General features: G+C 49.2%; 1 protein-coding gene across 2 annotated transcripts in view; it reads left to right on the top strand.

Moving 5' to 3' along the window:
* DOP1B (DOP1 leucine zipper like protein B) overlaps nt 1–19073 on the top strand; it is a 90096-nt gene that overhangs the window by 58476 nt on the left and 12547 nt on the right. The window contains exons 23-35 of one of the 2 annotated variants that reach the window (XM_066598984.1): nt 983–1117; nt 1201–1256; nt 2428–2532; nt 3678–3744; nt 4455–4599; nt 5442–5527; nt 6057–6166; nt 6812–6958; nt 8725–8786; nt 12529–12657; nt 14789–14925; nt 17991–18046; nt 18174–18332. In XM_066598984.1, coding sequence (XP_066455081.1) covers nt 983–1117; nt 1201–1256; nt 2428–2532; nt 3678–3744; nt 4455–4599; nt 5442–5527; nt 6057–6166; nt 6812–6958; nt 8725–8786; nt 12529–12657; nt 14789–14925; nt 17991–18046; nt 18174–18332 — 1394 coding nt within the window. Of the gene's footprint in view, nt 1–982; nt 1118–1200; nt 1257–2427; nt 2533–3677; nt 3745–4454; nt 4600–5441; nt 5528–6056; nt 6167–6811; nt 6959–8724; nt 8787–12528; nt 12658–14788; nt 14926–17990; nt 18047–18173; nt 18333–19073 lie in introns of those variants that run through there. The other variant, XM_066598985.1, reaches the window with a different exon arrangement.

Below are 19073 nucleotides of genomic sequence, written 5' to 3'. Positions count from 1 at the left end.
CACCCATCCTCTGGAACGCTCTACCCCAAGGCATCCGGACAATCCCCAACACGCGGAACTTCAGACGCACCTTAAAGATGCACCTCTTTATAGAAGCCTACCAAACCTCCTGACCTAGTCCACCCCACCCCCACAATACACCCCCTGCCCCTCCCTATGGCTGCGGAATAAGTTGGCGCTGCACAAATAAGGATGATATTGATAATTCGTTCATTGTAAACAGGCATAAAAGTAATAGTTTGTACGTCGGTGAGTGGTCAGCAATGGTTTAGTTCATTCTCTAGTAGAGTGAAAGGAAACGACTGAACGGACCTCCTACTGAGAGCGCAGATTGTACACACAGTGATATGTAGATTATGCAGAAGTCCGTGCATAATTGTAGTTGAACCCTATTGTAAAAATGATCATCACCCCAAAATACATGCATTTAAGTGAGATGATGGCCTATCCTCAGGATAATTCATAAATAATAGATTGGTGGGGGTTCGTTGCCTGGTCCCCCTGCTGATCAGCTGTTTGCCAAGCTTAGCACTCGTGTGCTGAGCTGATTTCTGCAGGAAGCAGACAGCTCTGTTCTTGCTGTAGTGGCCAGGCTTGGTAATGCAGGCCAAGTTCCAATTGAAATGAATGAGAACTTTGCCTGCATTGCCAAGCTTTGCCACTGCAGTGGGAATGGCGCTGTCTTCTTTCTGCATTAGCTCAGTGTACAAGCATGACGTCCTGGCAAACAGCTGATTGGTGGAGGTCCCAGGCAGCGGACCCCCACCAATCTACTAATGGTGACTTAGGATTGGATCTTGAGGATAGGCCATCAATAGTTTACAACTGGACAACCCTTTAAGTACTGCCAATCTTCTTGACCCTTTTCTGCCCCCAGTGGTAATTATGTCTTGAGTTGAAGACGAGAGAGATCTGAGACAGACTGGCTGCTATGGGCTTTCTGCCTGTCAGATGCCCCTTACATTGCTTGTCCTCCCTGCAGATCATCCCGGTGCCCAGCGAGGCGCAGCTGACCCTGGTTAACCTGGTGTGCGCCCTGAAGATGCTGAAGACCGACACCATTCTGCAGCTGGTGAAGGAAGTGGTGAAGAAGCCGCCTCAGATAAAAGGAGACGAGGTATTGGTTGGCCGCGGTCGGTCCTCGTGATTGCGTGACAGCTGTCATCATCCGTAACTGTGATTCTCCTCCGATTCCTCTAGAAGGCGTCGCTGGTGGACATCCCCATGCTGCAGTTCAGCTTTGCCTTTATACAGAGGTAGGCCTTCCAGGAAACGGACGCCATGTTTGTGACAGCTTCTGCCGGCAGGTCCTGGGGTCCAGTGGACTGATTGCATGGAATCTGAAGGATCGGTCTTTGTCAAGTGGAGAACCAAGATTTTTTTTTATTTGTTGTTTAAAGGGGAAGTCTGCCGTGTTCTGCACTGACCGATCCTCTGTATAAGCATCAGTAGTTGGACGGGACCGCTGTCTATCAGCTGATTGTCCGGCCCGCTGTCAGTGTGGTGGGCTGGACGTTGTCATTAGCCGTTAGTACAGAAGGTGCAGCTGCCGGCTTCATCCCATCCAGTCCTGAGCAGAAAAGAATCGCTGAGTGCCGTTGCAGCGTGGCGCTCCTATTGATTTCAGTGCGAGTGAAGCTGCGGCACTTCCTTCCCTGATTGATGGCCACATCCAGCCGGCCACCATGGAATAGCGGGTTGGATGATCAGCTGATGGACTGGGACCCCAGTGGCAAAACCACAGCATTCATGAATGATTTCCTGCTGTTTTGTGTCTACAGCCACTGTGCAGACCTACCGATGTGACGCCGCCATCACCTCTAGCGTTAGCAGGGTACTGCGGCACAGCTCAGTGCCGCTTGGCGCAGCTACGCTATTTGCTGTCCAATGTTACTGGCAGTGGCCATGCTATACCATTAGCGTAGTACGGCCTGAAGGTGCCGGGCCGTCTGCGCTGTAGATGTATCCTGCCATGCTTCCAGGATGGCACTGCCACCGCTGTATGTGTCTGCATGATAACAGTCCTGTGTGGTCAGCCTGTGGGCAGCCAGGACAGATGGCGGTTTATTCTACCTGTGCGGCCATCAGGTACCTTGTCAGTTTAGGCTCAGTTATCATCAGTTTTGAGCCTAGTTTTCGGAGGTGTACAGCGGGTGCATTCCCCTACGTAAACCTCTGGTGGAAGCCCCCACTTATAGCCCTATGGGGTCATCCATCACCCAGAGGCTCCCATGTTTAAAGGAATGGATTCCATGGGACGCCCTTCTGTTTGTGGTTCTGCATAGAGTAGCCTTGTCTACTAGACAAAGTACACCAACCCACAGCAGCCCAGCGGACCCCAAAGGGAGACCCTCAGTACCTTGGCCATATATGCCGGGAGATCAAGCATGAGTGAGGCGGCTGATACAATGTCTTGTTGGCTCGCAGGCTCTCACCAGCTGATATGCAGGAAAACCTCCAGTCGTTGCTGATGCTGCTGAAGGAGTGCGTCCCGTTAAATCTGGCTCCACCGGGATTCTTCCTGCTCCTCAGGTAACTCCGTGCGTCTCCTTCTAGATTGTAATGAAGTATCGCTTTGTGATCACCTCGGATTGAGGGACTTCTGCTACAGTAAACTCTATTGTTTAATGTCAAGATTCCTGTAGAGAAAACATCAATGTATCTGGTAAGATGGGCCGCTTTAACCTGTGCTCACCGGCGCCCCCCGCTGAGGCTGGCCTCTTCTGTGAACTGCCATGTGATGACGCTCTGAGCAGATAGCCAATTCTAAAAAGTGGTTTTCAGATTTTAAGCTCCGTCAGTCGTTGACAAACTAATAAAGACTTCAGTCTGCGGAACGAGAACGTAATCCTGCGCCATTGTCTTTCTCTGTAAACGGAGGTGGCAGTGGGCAGCTGCTGTTGTAGGTCCTATTAGCTGGCACTAATCCTTCATCAGGTCCCTCACATCATCCCACAGAGAAAGCCTCTTCCACCTCGTCCTTCTTGGGCTACCTACATACGGGCGAGCGCGATATTGGGCCGAGAAACACCCCAATATTGTGAACGTGCGATTTACCCGTGGGTGCAAGACGTTTTTAAGGCAAAAGCGCCTCACACCTGTGAAATTCCAATATTCTCGCGCGATGGCGTATCGAAGTGTTTCCCATTGATTTCAATGGGAAACCTTGCATCGCTCTTGCATGCGTATTGCACAGTAGGCGAGAGCCATGCTAGACATGAGGGCATGCCCGGGACTGAGGCCAGTCTCACACGACCGGATTTGAATTGCGGAATCGCAGCTGTCGCCCGCGCAGATGATTTGCGGCATTCTGCACACATTGAAAGAATAGAACATCTGCAGATTCGCTCAGATGAGCGGATAGCGATAGCAAATTTCCGCGAGCGGATTTAACGTCGCAGCACATTCTATTTGTGTGCGAACTCCGCGTGAATGGCTTCCATTGAGATCAATGGAAGCTATTCGACTCGCGGCCCATCTGCTACGGACATCGCCGATAGGTTGTGGTCCCCGCGTCTTTACCTAGCAACAGCGCAGGAAAAACAAAAAAAACCTGCACTGTGCGTTACCGACGGCGAGCCACCGGGTCCAGCCGCAGTACACAACAGACCAGGTACGCGGGCGGCGGGGTCACCCAGACTGAAGGACACTTTGTGACATCAGTGTCCTTGTTTCAGCATACTGAATGACTTTGTGACCAGGACGCCAAACCTGGAGAACAAGAAGGACCAAAAGGAGCTGCAGGTAAGACGTCGCCTGCCCCGTCTGTGGGGCTCATTCACACCGGCACAGTTACATTTTTTGCACACGCCACACAGATAGAATAAAGCGCATTGACTTCTATTGGAGTGTGCAGACGAGCAGATTCGTCACGCAGTATGCCCTATTTTTGTGCATATTCCTGGATCGGAGGGGCCCATTGGAGTTTGTGGGATCTAATAAATAAGCAGGAGATCCGCCGTTGTGTTCGCGGGGGGGTTTGGTGGGAGACATTGTTTAAATAAAGTGAAATCAATCGGCCTTCGTGAGCTACTTGTGTGCGCAAGAACAAAATAGTGTATGTGCAGGAAAAGAGCCGTGCGCCAAATACTCTGCAGAAAGACCACGCAGGCAGGAAACACGCAGCGACTGAATACACGTGTGCCCGCGTGCAGGAGCCGTCATGGTGTACATTATTGGCTATCAGTGGTTCAATTTACCGCCTGCTTTGGGCATCTGATGCCCCAGGAGCCTTCGTCTGAGAAAGGTTACAGGGGTCACCCGATATATATATATTATACTTTTTTTGAAATATTTTTTTCATTCTGCGGCGATCACGTGACCACTGTAGCCAATCACAGGTCCTGGGAGCTCCAGAGCGCTTCACCTCCATCCACAGAGCTACAGCAGTCATCCAGTGTAAAGCCAACTTACAGAGCACGGATCGCCATAGTAATTCTCTGCTTTCCTTCCAGGAGGTGACTCAGAAGATCCTGGAGGCGGTGGGGAACGTGGCCGGATCATCCTTGGAACAGACCAGCTGGCTGAGTAGGAATCTAGAAGTTAAGGCTCAACCCCAAGTGTCTCTGGATGAAGCGGATGCTGATGGGGAGATGTCCGGTAAGTGGCTGTGGGGATGTCTGGGAAGGGGGGGGGGAGATCCGGTAAGTGGTGGCTGTATTGTGAGATCACTGACTAAGGGCATTATCCTATCACAGAACGCAGTGGCGGATCACGGGGATAGACCATGACTTTCTGAGCCGGGAGGGTCTGACTGCTGGGACCCCCTAAATCCTCAGTAGAAAGGATCCACAGGGTTTTAGTACTGCCGTACTTCACAGTTCGGCACCTGTATGATACTCCAGAGCTGCATCCAGTATTCTGGAAGCTATCGGAGGTAGCGCTAACCGCATAACTGCTGGTAACATACAGGGGCGCTGTTTAACTTGACTCTTTGAGGTGGGATTCTACCAGGTGTTTTTAAGGGGACCTGTAATCACCTATGGGGTCCATAATGTAAGTTCTCGTGCTCACAGGAGGGGTCCTGTCCAAGGAATCTGCTTTCATACTTGCCGTCATCCGTGACAGTCGGCTCCTGGACAGGTCAGCCAACGTGTCCGTGCGGGCTGTGCGCACATACCTTGTTCTCTGTGGGTGCGCACGCTTACAGTCGGCCGCGCTGTCCGCTTGCTGACTTCCACGGGTGACGGTGCGGGTCTGGGGAGCCTGGTAAGGATGCAAAGCGCATCCCTGGACTCCTTCAGAAGTTAATAGGGAGTCGTCTACATTCCTTCCACATTCGTTTGTCTTCAGCGATAATCGTTAAGTTTTGTTTGTTATTGCAGTCATTTAACAGATACACAGAGAGACACTAAAGCTAGTTGGCAAGTGGGTGGAGCATATGTAAAAGGCATTTGTTGCATGGGATCTATCAGCCTGAGCCGTCTGTGTTCTCTGTACAGATGATAACGCTGCCGCTCAGTCGTCCATGGTTTCTGCATCCGCCCCATCCGTCTATAGCGTCCATGCACTGTCCTTGCTTGCAGAGGTGAGTCCTGCTGTATCGTGTATTACTGGGATCCATAGTGGCGGTTGCACATCCATTCATATCATTGCCTTCTTGCTTACAATGTATAGTACAGATGCAATCAAAAGTTTTAACCCCCATTGCAAGCTGCTGGGTGTATTTGCCAAATTGACAATTTTTCTTTTCAAAAAGCTTAAACTATCAAACTAGAACAATTTAAATGGCTCAACACAACAAATCTAACGATGACCCTCCTACTGACTGCTGCAGTCTCAGAATGATTCAGCCCCTGAATGGAATTCCTCATAAGAGCACACACATGTAAATTAGGTGATGTCCCAAACACACCTGATGCAACTAATCAAGGGCTTCAGTGATTGCATCAGGTGTGCTCGAAACAAGACTCCTCAAATACCGAGACTGACGGGGACTTTGCTGGCTGGGACTCTTGATTGCATGTTAGAAATCTGGCTAAGTCAAGAGCGTGATCCCAAAAGCTCTAGAAGAGCCCATTGCCTCCATAGTAACTAGTGTTCTTGGTCTTATACAGGTCCTGGCCACCCTCTTGGACATGGTCTACAGAAGTGACGAGAAGGAGAAAGCTGTCCCGTTAATATCCAGGCTTCTGTACTTCGTTTTTCCCTACCTGCGAAATCACAAGTAAGTGAAAAGTGACAGATGACCGTTTTGAGGAGCGCCGTACCTGCGGGCTTTGTAAATGTCCGCCGAAAAAAGTAACAGTAAAGTGTTTGCAGTAAAATCTGGCAGGGCTGAGAACAGGACGGGGCGGGTGAGGCGGGCGTTTGCCTCTGATTTGGCTTCAGCGGTCACCCATCCCATCTACCTGGAAGCCAATATTGGCTGTCCGTTGTGTCCCAGGGCCCCAGGAGCGGTGACTATACCCCTGTTTGTTATTTTAGGCCGGGCTCAGCGGGGAGGGGCGGGTTTTATTTTGATGACTAACCCGTTTTTAATTCTGCACTGCCGGCGGTTCTGCAGGGATTTAGCGCAAATCTTTTTCTGCAGAGTTTGGATGAGATCTTGAAAATGTTGTCATCCACATTGCTGCGACGGTGGCTTTTCCATGGCCAGTTCGCCCCGTGTGACCACGGCCTGCGGCTGCCTTCACTCCCAGCTAGTTTGCTGAAAAAAAGTCGCACCAAAGTTTGCGGCATTTTTGTTGCAGATTTTTTCTTCCATCTGCTGCGTGTGAACACAACCGTAATGTAAGGGAACGTTGGCACCTGGGCGCTGCGAAGAGCGACTGCTACAGTAACAGTAATATCCTCTTCCCTCCGTTTTCAGCACGTACAACGCCCCCAGCTTCCGTGCCGGCGCCCAGCTCCTCAGCAGCCTCAGCGGGTACGCCTACACCAAGCGGGCGTGGAAGAAGGAGGTGTTGGACTTGTACATGGACCCCGGCTTTTTCCAGATGGATACGTCTTGCATTCAGTGAGAACACTCTGTCATTGTCACGTTCAGTCCAGTGCTATGTCAGTGAATGGAGACGCGTTCTGTAGTATCATGAACCGCGTGGATTATGGCGGCAGGTGAAGCCTGTATGATTGTGGAACGACTGCAGCTTTCTGATAGACTTTGTGTTTGAGTTTCTCTCCATTCCCAAGATTTCTACTTGCTGTCAGTGAATGTAAATCTTGTTTACATTCAAAGACTGAAAACCAGAGTAGGGCGAATCCTTCTCACAGCTGAGTGAAGGCCTCTGGGTCCTTGTTTGGCTCGTTCTCTAGTGATCCCAATAGGATCGGTCCAATATGCCCGACTAATCTTCCTGGCAGAGACGGCGCAGCATGCGGCACTATTACCTGGCAGGTCTGTGCCCGATGCTCTGGAGGGGGCACAGATCTGCCACTGTGAGTTTTGTGCTGCTGCTGTGTTTAACTCTGAGGATTGCCTTGATTGATACACTGTAACAACTCCATCAGCTACATCTCTTAAAGGCATCTGGATCAGGATGGGCATTGTTTCTTCTTAAGGAGACACCTAGAAGGGGGAGGAGACTTATGAGGCCATGCATGCGCTTCTGGAAAATATGCAAATGGGGTCCCGCACACTGATGAGGGGCAATCCCCCCGAAACAGCCGTCTGTGTGGGGTTATTCTGGCTTAAAATTCCCGGTCATTGTTATCAGGCTTGTCTAAAACGTCCGACATTGACTTGCAGGAATGCTGCTGTCCAATAGGTGGCGCTGCAGACATTTTGTTCCATTTCCCTATTTAAAGGAATGTCACCCTCTTTTTGCAGCCCCCACTTACTGCTCCGTAACATAGTGACTGATTGCAGGGGTACATCTGCTGTACATATCTGTGGACTCGTTTGGGAGAAGCTTGCTTTTTATTATCAGCCACAGGAAGTAGTCCTACATAGTCCTGAGCTGCAGGCTAGCCACACCCACCTCTCTCTGCAGCCAATGATTTGCAGCTTTTACTTTAAGCACAGTGATAGGCAGACAACTGTCAGTCAGTAAGTGGAGGGCGGGACTAGCCTGCAGCTCATGAATATCCAGGACTACTTCCTGTAGTCCTCTGAGAGAAACTTACATTTTATCAGGAGCCGCATATACACGGACTGCAGATATCGCTGTGATCAGCGTGCCCGTCACTACGTTGTGCCGCCCTCAAAGGGGGTTCAAAAGATGGCGACAATTTCTACAATCTCCTGCCGTACCGGAGCGGTCAGGCGTGATGGTGCGCCATTGTTTTTATGGCTGGCTGCCTCTGTTGTATTAAGCTGGTCACATGTCTCTCCCACATGGTGGCGGCTCGGAAGCGGGTGATGGTTGCTGCTGTTTATGATCGGCTCTTGTGTCCTCTGTTGTGCTCTCGGGCTCGTTCACTGCGCTGACGCGGCTTCAGGCTCGCCGTCTCTGGTTCGTTTTTGGAGCAGCCGACGGGATTAAACGCTTCTGTCCTTTTTTCTCTTGTTTATTTCCTGTTGGGTTTCCTCTTGGCGCTGCGGACGGCGCGTTTTGTTCCGTTAAAATAAGAAAATAGAACAGACACAAAGTGCGAGCGTTACGGGTTTTGTTTATTTATTTAACCCATTGAAATCAATAGGGAAAAAAGCAGAACCGCTTAATTCTATTTCTGTGCTGCAAGAATGGAGCAGCGAGACGGAAAGCCTGAGCGCAGCCTGACGGCGTGTGAATGAGCCCTCACTTGTATGAAACACGTTTTCCTGTCTTTGTTCTTGTTACGTAGCTGGAAATCGATCATCGACCACCTTCTAACCCACGAGAAGACCATGTTTAAAGACCTGATGAGTGAGTGCATTACACCTATAATCTCCCCAAGGCAGAATGATTGGCGGTCTCTGTGACCTTTGTGCACCTTCTTTGGGGGGAGTCTTCTTTTTAAGGCGCATACTGATGGGGAAAAATGAGATAACTTAATTCTGTGGGTCAGTACGATTAGAATGATACAAAATGTGTATAGTTTTTTGCTGGGCTACTTCTAAAAAATATTTTTTTATTTCCAAAGATAATAAATAAATTGCTTGAAAGCGCTGCGGAATAAGTTGGCGCTATACAAATAGCAAGATTTTATTTTTTATTTTCTTTGAACCATATTCTGACCGCCATGACTTTTTCTTTCTCGTCTGTATCATTGGAGGACACAGCTAAGACCGTGGGTATAGCTGCTGCCACTAGGAGGCGGACAGTAATCCGAAAGTGTTAGCTCCTCCTACCAGCTATACCCCTCCTGCAGGCACCAAGCTAATTAGTTGTAGCTTAGTGTCAGTAGGAGGCAGACCTCTCTTACTAGCCTTCAGTCCTTTTTCGATGACTCTCCCTGGTACACCACCAAGGAGGGCTAACGGCATAGCGCCAACCACCCTGTTGTATGCCTGACCCTCTGAAGATACCCAACAACCAGAGCATGCAGCTTCTAACAAGAATACTGCCTCCACAAAGGGTAGGCAAGCACTGGGGCACACAGTGCTGGAGTACAGGAGTTAGTCTATGGATGGGTCAGTATACTTCACCATAAGTTAAGTATTCTCCCCCTCCTGACATCTAACCTCCCACCCCCTGGATGGAAGGCCACTCACCTCTCCTGTTAGGATCATTACTACAATCCTCGGGCGGTGATATTACTAGGACCTCAGGGGGCGGACTACTACTCTAGTCACCTGATTTAGTGGCTACACTTATAGGGGTGGGTCACAGGCTCTCTCTTCAGTCTATCAGGGTGCCATGGCAAGGTTCTTCCTGGAGAATCCTCAAATCGCTGCCTTGATGGCCTTTTTCCTGCGCTCCCATTGGTTCCCACATTTCCCAGGGCTAAAGCCCCCTATCACGTCCTTTTTCCTCCTCCCTCCTGATCTCGGCACCCTCTCTCTTCTCAGCTGAGACTTGTGGTACCTCTTGTGTCTCCTCTTCTCACAGCGGCGAGGCCTGGAACCACCAGCACAGGATAGGGTAAGCTCTGCCTGGTGGTTGGCTCCTTTTTTACTTGTGCCCTTTCTGCAGCGCCCATAGCAGCATATGAAATAGCCCCGGGCACTGTGTCTGACCCCAGGGGAGAATGCTCCAGACCGGCTGCAGCAAGAGTCACACATTTTGCATTCTCTCAGTCATATTCGATTTTCATGGGGGCTGTCTGAACCGTTCTGCGCGGATTGCCTCCCATCGAGCCAGGCTCCTAGCGATCCGCCTACTGGACCCTCCCAGCTACAGCCCCATCGGCCGCTAAACCACAATGGGTGCGCTCTGTGTCATGCAGTCTTGGACCTCACCAAAGCATTCGAGACCATCGATGACCTGCTGGATAGGATTTCTTGCCACCAGTTCTAAACCGAATCTCAGAGAAGATTTCTTACCTCCCGTGGAAGAACCAGGAAGCGACTCAGACCATCTCATTCACAGCAATCATCTGTCGCCCGCCTCATCGCGCTCCGGGCCCCCACTGGCACAGATTGTGAGATTCCACCCAAGGATGGCCCTAGCTTGGAAGGCAAAGTATCCCAGAAGACGTCCTGACCAGGGAATGGAACCTCCTTGACAAGCTAAGTGCTTAGACATTACGTCTCCTTTTCCAGAGGAGTCCTTAAAGAAACAGGCATGGTCTCCGTCGGTAGACTCGTCAATGTCACGCGTAGCAAAACACACCACTCTGCCTACGGCGGACGCCCGTGATAAGAAACCAGAATCGCTGGCCAAAACCTATTTTAAGGCAGTAGGTTCGGCCCTGCCACCTCTTGGCTTCTACCTGGGTCAGCAGGGCTACTTCTGAGTGGGCCAAGCGGTTGCGCCGCAGCATTCTCTGGGGCTCCTGGAAGAACTGGCAGATATTGTGCAACAAACCGGTCATGCAGGCAGATACCTCTGTGAGGTCTCCCTGACTTGGGTTGTAGGCCCTACTTGAGCCGTGTGTAGCGGCGCCTCCGCCCTTCCGATCTGCAGCCACGTGGACATCTTTACCCACCTTTACAAACTTTTACAAGGTTCCCACTTTTGCATCCTCTGCTGCGTCTCTCGGCCGGCACATTCTGCAGACCCCTTGTCGTCTTACGTATGCTTCCCAACCCCGGGGACTGCTCTAGAATGTCCCGCCATGATACGGACGGGAAAGTTAGATTTTTGTACTTACTGTAACATATTTTTCCCATCGTCAGAGTAAGTGACTATTTTTAAATTGGACTATTTTTTTAAATCCTTTTTTATTACTTTTTTTTTCCTTGGAGACTGAGTAACCAAAAAAACGCAATTCTGACATTCTGTTATTTTTTTTTTTCTGACGACGTTCACGTTGTGGGAGGAATAATGCGTTAATTTGATAGATCAGACGTTGATGTCCGCAGCCATACCAAATGGTTTATTTATTTTTTCATTATAGGTTTGGGTAAGGCTGCCTGTCCATGGGCAGTTTTGCATTTCGCCGCAGGGAAGGCAGTGAACACTTTCCATACCGTTGCTATGGAAAGCACAGCCCCCCTGTCCATGAGCGGAGGATCATTGCGATTCTCTGCTCGCGGGCAGCACATCACGGCATGCTGCGAATTGCCACGATTCTCTGTGGTCAGCCTATCTGTCAGACAGCCTCACCACGGAGATCACCTATTTTTTTTTTCTAATATTGACCTTTTTTAAACAAATTCTTACATTTTTTGTTTTGCGATCCTTTGATCCCTCATAGAGTATAATGCAATACCGTGGTGTTGCATTATACTGCGTTCTGACAGGCAGTCTGTCAAGCTATGCCACAGGCACGCCTGATAGACGATCCGCCATGACAGCCCAGGCTACTATGGTAACAAAACTGCACCCTGCATTTTCATCGGGTGGGACCCCAGAATGTCGATTGGTAGAATTGACAATAGCATTTAGAGGGGTTAGCAGGTGGGATCGGTGATCAGGCTGATCATAGCTGCTGCAGGTGGGTGTTGGCTGTCTTTGACAGCTGTCTCATGCATCGTTTGCAGTGGGATCAGCTCTTTACAAACCCTGCATGCCCAGGATGTAAATGTTCGCCTTGGGGCATGGAGGGGTTAATGTTTCACCCCATGTACAATGTCTTGACGCAGCATCACAGCAGCAGCCTCCACCCAGCAGCTCAGGGAAGAGTGAGAACTGCAGAGGGGAGAACTGGGGATAAATGCCGGATACAATTATATATTCACATATTCCTCGTTCTTCTGTAAAATCACCTGGCACGTCAGGATTCGCTCCAAGTGTTGTAAAATCACGTCTTGAGTCACGTAGTTACATTTGTTTTTTTGCTCAACGCAAGAGTCAGTAGCTGATAACAGTGAGACAATAGCATAATAGTTTACGATACTCCAGATGTGTTTGGGTCTGAAGTGTGCCATCACTCTGGTGTTTGTCATAGGCAGTTCATGACCCACCCGAAACTAGCGCCGGATGACATCGGTATAGACAGTCGCCCAGTATATACTATATACCCTTATTGTTCACTATTACAGTTTGCAATCCCAAAACCCTTTAATAGAAGTTGCTGAGACGTTCTTCACTTTCTGTCCATTTCTTGTTCCTTCTCTGACAGATATGCCCAGCAGTTCTCTGAAGCTTTACCCCAGCAGCGAGCAGAAGGCGATGCTACTGAAGCGTCAAGGCTTTGCCGTATTCAGCGGAGAACTGGACCAATATCACCTCTACCTGCCGCTCATACAAGGTCACTAGATCTCAGAATCGCCTATACCTGCCACTCATGCAAGGTCACTAAAGATCGGTATCACCTCTACCTGCCGCTGATACAAGATCACTAGAGACTGGTATCGCTTCTACCTGCCACTCATACAAGGTCACTAGAGACCGGTATCGCCTCTAGCTGCCGCTGATACAAGGTCACTAGAGACCGGTCTCTCCTCTACCTGCCGCTCATACAAGGTCACTAGATCTCAGAATCGCCTCTACCTGCTGATGAAACAAGGTCACTAGAGATCAGTATCACCTCTACCTGCCGCTCATACAAGGTCACTAGAGACCGGTATCGCCTCTTGCTGCCACTTATACAAGGTCACTAGAGACCGGTATCCCCTCTAGTTGCCACTGATACAAGGTCACTAGAGATCAGCGCCCATCTTCACAAACCCTATTTTCTGTTCTAAGTTAATAGTGGGCTGCCCATGCAGGACCCTCATCTACAAGCCAAGAAAAAGGGTGGCTACACAGAGGGGCTGTCACTCTGGAGGACTCGATACCTGTCACTGGAAGTAGCAAAGAGCCTTTGGAACCCTTTGGAATTACCTGGATTTCTGTGTTATGACAAACACAATGTAACTAATGATGCATCATCCATAATGCAGGGAGGAAAAGTAAATGAACCTCTGTGGTAATGACTTTTCCAAGAGCTAAACCTCCAAATGTGCTTCAAGTAAGGAGATGAGATCAGTAGTGCGGGTTATACAGGTGCTTTGCCTGTTAAATAGGGGCACACAAAGCCTGGTTACTGACAAATCTGTGCCTTTAGAGACTGGTTAGTGTGAGCTGCGCTGCGATGGAAACAACTTGAGAAGCTTTTCTGTTGTAAGTAAATGGGGTTTGTTTAAAGTTCATCGTACTGTACCTCGCAGCCGACGTACCACATCCACATTGTGTGACCTCACCCTTAAGGCTCATTCACACGGGCGTATACAATTTCAGCCTGTGAAATACCAGCACTATTACTGTGTGTGTGTGTGTATATATGTGTGTGTGTGATATATGTATATATATATGTGTGTGTGTGTGTGTGTATATGTATATATATATATATGTATGTATGTATGTATGTATATATATATATGTATATGTATGTATGTATGTATATATATATATATATATATATATATATATATATATTATTAGAGATGAGCGAACGTACTCGGATAAGCACTACTCGTCCGAGTAATGTGCCTTATCCGAGTATCGCTGTACTCGTGCTGAAAGATTCGGCACGCGCTGCGGAGCGGGGAGCTGCAGGGGAGAGCGGGGAGGAACGGAGGGGAGATCTTTCTCTCCCGCCCGCTCTGCCCCGCTCCCCGCTGCGACTCACCTGTCAGCAGCGGAGTGCCCCGAATCTTTCAGCACGAACACAGCGGTACTCGGATAAGGCACATTACTCGGACGAGTAGTGCCTATCCGAGTACGTTCGCTCATCTCTAATAATTATATAATAAAATGCAAGAAGCCCAGTTGATGTCACTACTTTTTTCACCATGACCTCCTGCCAACATGTGCAAAACCGCAGTGCGGACGCCTGCAGCTGCATATCTGCTGCATTTTTACACAATCCCATAGCAGTTAATTGGCGGTTTTGGTCCGAAGTAGAACGCGCTGCGATTGTTTTCTATTTTTTTGTGTGTGTAATAAACACCTACCTGAATCCCCCGATGCACATCCGTGGGGTTTATGCGGTTTATGTTACATGTGTAAATAAATCTGCGCATAATATGGACTGAAAATACGCCTGTGTGAACGAACTCCTAGACAGATTACTTACAAATGGAAAGAAAGTCAAGACTGTTCTACTTCTCAGGATGTACAGGTTATTAAATCCAAGGGTTCACTTACTTTGTCTCCCTGCAGTACAGCTGTCTGTGTGGGGGGTTACACTCTCTAGGTGTGACTTAGAGAACAATCAGGCCACTTTGTATTAGTAGTTATTGCAGAAATCCAGAGCATTCCAAAGGGTTCACTTACTTTTTCCCCCAAGTTCATGCACAGTCCTCCCCCTCCACGGTCTCCATGCGGGTATGACTGCGGTACATCCAGATTTCAGTGTTGCAGTTTTGGAATTCTCATATGTCTGCTTTATATTTTAGAGCGTCTGACAGAAAATATCCGCGTGGGACAGACGCCCGTGACGGCGGCTCAGATGTTCCTGCTTTTCCGCGTCTTACTACTAAGAATCTCTCCACAACACCTGACCTCATTGTGGCCGATCATGGTGACGGAGCTGGTAAGTACAGAGCCCCGGCCTGCCTCGCCTGGGTGCGGCCCCGGCCTGCCTCGCCTGGGTGCGGCCCCGGCCTGCCTCGCCTGGGTGCGGCCCCGTGTTTATATTTACGTCCTGGGTGTGCGAGGTTTGTATGGATCAGGCCAGAAATGTACTTTTTTTTAGTCTCCCGTATCTAAGAAAAAATTGAATAAAAAGTAATCAAAAAGTCGTATTAAAATGACACCAACAGAAACTCCAGGAGGTCCAGCAAAACGAGGCCTCACACAGCTACAGCGATGGAGAAATAAAAGTTACGGCGGCAGAAAATACAGTGTGTGTGTGTGTGTAGATAGATAGATAGATTGAATGTGGGGGGGGGGGGGAAAGTGGAGCCGCGTCTATAAGGGGTTAATATTGTGCTATCTGTGTTCCAGGCATGGTGGTGGGATTGTACCGCAGCACCCTCCGGAGGGGCACGTATAGCAGAGGTGTTCCTACAGCTCCCCTGCTGTACTCGTCCTTATACCAGAGGCCTGATAGAGATGAGTCTGAGGCCTGTGATCAGAGAATATAACCCCGGTGGTCTGTATGCTGTGGCACGTGGGGGACTACAACTCCCAGCATGCTCCCATAGGCCGTTGTACAATAAAAACAGAGAGCCGCAGAGTGGAGAGCACTGATAGCCTGCAGGCAGGATGTGATATCGTGAGTCCTTGCAGAAGTCTCATATTGGTGCCGAGGGAAGTGATGCAACATCACAAGGCTCTTATGTGTGAAACGTTGCGCCATACTTGGGTTTGCGGTTTTACAACCCAGATCCTCCAGCTAGTTGTGAAATCGCCTCTTACAAGTCTTGATGCCGATGTCGCCATTTGCAGTAGTAATTTTTCTTTTCAGATGTAAGCTCCACCCTGACGGCCGCTTATGTCCCTGCTGCACCGATGTGACGGACATTTCTGAATGGTTTCACGTAGACTGAACGCCCCTTTATTAGACCCCCCATCGAGTGGCACGTTGGACTTTATTAAGCCTGCAGAACCGCAGCAATACATTGTGGCATCCATCCACAGATATCAGAGGCCCCCAGGTGCACCAAGAAAACCTTCCCCGCACCTCTAACTCCACCTCCATCAGCCTGACATGAGTAGATGGCGGTGCTGACATGTTCTAACCAGCTGACAGGAAGGGGTCAGCGATTAATGCTGCTTGCACCAAATTCTGACCTCCCATCAGCAACAGCTATCTGGCTCCATCTGACAAGGAGATGTTTTCCCGCTGCTCAGTGATACAAGTTTTGCGCTCTTTTGCCCGCTGGAGTCTTTCTGTTTCTCTTAGACACAATGGCGCTGGAACTGGTCGCCTGCTGTTATACCATCCGTGCGGAGGAACGGCGAGTTGTGCGTTCGGACACGTTAGTTGGAGCTCCAGCGTTGTATTCAGCTAACTGTGCAGCCTGTTGGTCAGAACGATTCCTGACATCCTCCTCCGACCCCTTTCAGTGAGGAGTTTTTTACATCCACAGGATCCCCTTTGGCTGGATGTTTTCCGTGATCACGCCTGTCAGTCAGAGAGAGGGGGGCGCCTGACCGATCCATCTGTAGTCGACTAATCACGGATCGACTAATCTGAGTACACTCGCTGCTACGAAGTTATCAAGGCAGAGCCTCGATCGATCACACTAGCGGGATTGTAAGTGGGGAGTCGTTAGAATACAGGTTGACTTGTCCCCAGCTTTCCTGGGTAGCCACCTGATACGGTCTAACGGCTTCTACACTCTACAATACTCACACACTCGCTGTTAAAGGTAAGCTGGAACCCGGACTATGAATTAACACACTCTTCAGAGTTATGGTTCATTTTAAAACTGACAAGGCTGACTAATAAATTGCAGATTTAGTCTAAAAAAGACTAGCAGTGCTAAATATAAGTATACAAAAATATACAGAAAAAGATGTTCCAGTGGAGATGCGGCTTACAGGCGTACACAACGCACAGGATTTCAAAATAAAAAAGGAAAAATAAAATAAAAATACCAGATTTGGAATATCTGGCCCAAGATTCTGATTGTGTGGAGTCACTGGAAGCAAACAGGAGAGCCTTAGCGTATCTCCGAAAGTCTGACCACTGGAGATACCCCTATCTGAAGTATATGCTGGCATATCTCTGGTTATGATTTTATCTACTCAGTGATGCAGAATTGGACACAGAAATTATTATGCAGATACGCCCTTCGTGGTGGTTCTGGGCCGCGCATGCCAATGAGTTTAGATGCGTTCTGTTCAGCTGGCCCACCTGATCCTGGAAGTATAACTCACATCGGGCCGGACCGTCACATGACCGATAATCTTTATTAAAAGATGTTTCCCTAATTTGCATCCCGGCTCCACAATGTCTCCCAGGTGAAGGCCTTCCCTTGGACTTCGTTAACAAGTAAATGGACACACAACTGGGTTCCCTGATGCCAATTCTGACTAAACAGACATGGAGCCATGAGGCCAAGAAGGATGGAGGGGCTTATCTACATCCAGGGGGAATGTCAGACAATGCGAGTATCAACCGGCAGCAGTGAGGAACTGGGTGAGCGGCCCGCTGAAAGCTACACATGCAGTCTAACTACACACAGTGGCTGACAGTCTACAAACCTCTGTATCACAACGCCATTCTCTGTATACTCTCCACACCATTACACTAGAAACCCCCTGGGTTGGCAGTGAGACCCCGGCTAGTCTAGCACCAATGACCGGCCTCGTTGGAAGTCGCTCCGATCGCTGGATTCTGCCATCTAATGTGGATTCACACTGAAACTGATCCGTGGAAAACTAGTCACTCGGGGATAATTCCCATCCAGGGAAGCGCCAATCATGAGGACTGGGGGTCTAATAAAGAGTGATGGGGCTTACAGAAGGCTGTCCCTGCGCTTGTGGTTATATCCTCTGTTTATACTCAGTTATGTGGGACAAATACTCTTAGAAGCGCAGTGATAAGATGGATATGATTGCCGCCGAGACCGGTGTGCCAGCTGTAATATCACCCTTATCCCTGTGCCAGCCACAGCGCCCATCGTGATGCCCTCTCTTTGTCTTCAGATACACGCATTTGTCCAACTTCAAGATGATTTGGTGGAAGAGGAGACGACGACCAAGTAAGTTCTGACTGATGTCGCTGCACTGTATAGTAGTAGCATGTTCCGCGTAGTGGTGTGACAGGTGGTCAGCACCACTTACCCGCTGGTTGTGGATTCACTTACAGAACCTTGTTGTTTCTTGCAGGAATAGTAAGACCAATAAACAGAAGGCTGCAGCGACGGAGAACAACGGCCCGGTGTACGCCGACATCCCGCAGAACAGCCTGGACCTCTACCTATCTGCCTGCAAGTTCCTGGACACGGCGCTGTCCTTTCCTCCAGATAAGATGCCGCTGTTCCAGATGTAGGTCCACAACGGCAACGATGTGTTGGGCTTTTTTTCAGACTGTTTACACCATTGTGACCGACCTATTCTGTGCCTTAAGGAGCAAGTGAATTCATTGTTGCATTCCAAGAGCCATAACTGGTTGATGTAGCCGTACGAGGGACGAGTTGTATATATTAATGGCCGCGCTCTAGGGTATAAATGAGGTTACTGGCTGCACTCGGGGACATAATGTGTTGGAGATGTTACTGGCTGCACTCTGGGGGACATATAATGTGTTGGAGATGTTACTGGCTGCACTCTGGGGGACTTATAATGTGTTGGAGATGTTACTGGCTGCACTCTGGGGGACTTATAATGTGTTGGAGATATTACTGGCTGCACTCTGGGGGACATATAATGTGGTGGAGATATTACTGGCCGCACTCTGGGGGACATATAATGTGTTGGAGATGTTACTGGCCGCACTCTGGGGGACTTATAATGTGTTGGAGATGTTACTGGCTGCACTGTAGGGGACATATAATGTGTTGGAGATGTTACTGGTCGAACTCTGGGGGACATATAATGTGGTGGAGATGTTACTGGCTGCACTGTAGGGGACATATAATGTGTTGGAGATGTTACTGGCTGCACTGTAGGGGACATATAATGTGTTGATGTTACTGGCTGCACTGTAGGGGACATATAATGTGTTGGAGATATTACTGGCTGCACTGTAGGGGACATATAATGTGTTGGAGATATTACTGGCTGCAC

This window comes from Eleutherodactylus coqui, chromosome 4 (assembly GCF_035609145.1).
Source record: "Eleutherodactylus coqui strain aEleCoq1 chromosome 4, aEleCoq1.hap1, whole genome shotgun sequence".
In the NCBI taxonomy this organism is placed as follows: Eukaryota; Metazoa; Chordata; class Amphibia; order Anura; family Eleutherodactylidae; genus Eleutherodactylus; species Eleutherodactylus coqui.
The sequence above is the reverse complement of the archived record's forward strand: the minus strand, read 5'-3'. Positions and strand labels throughout refer to the sequence as shown.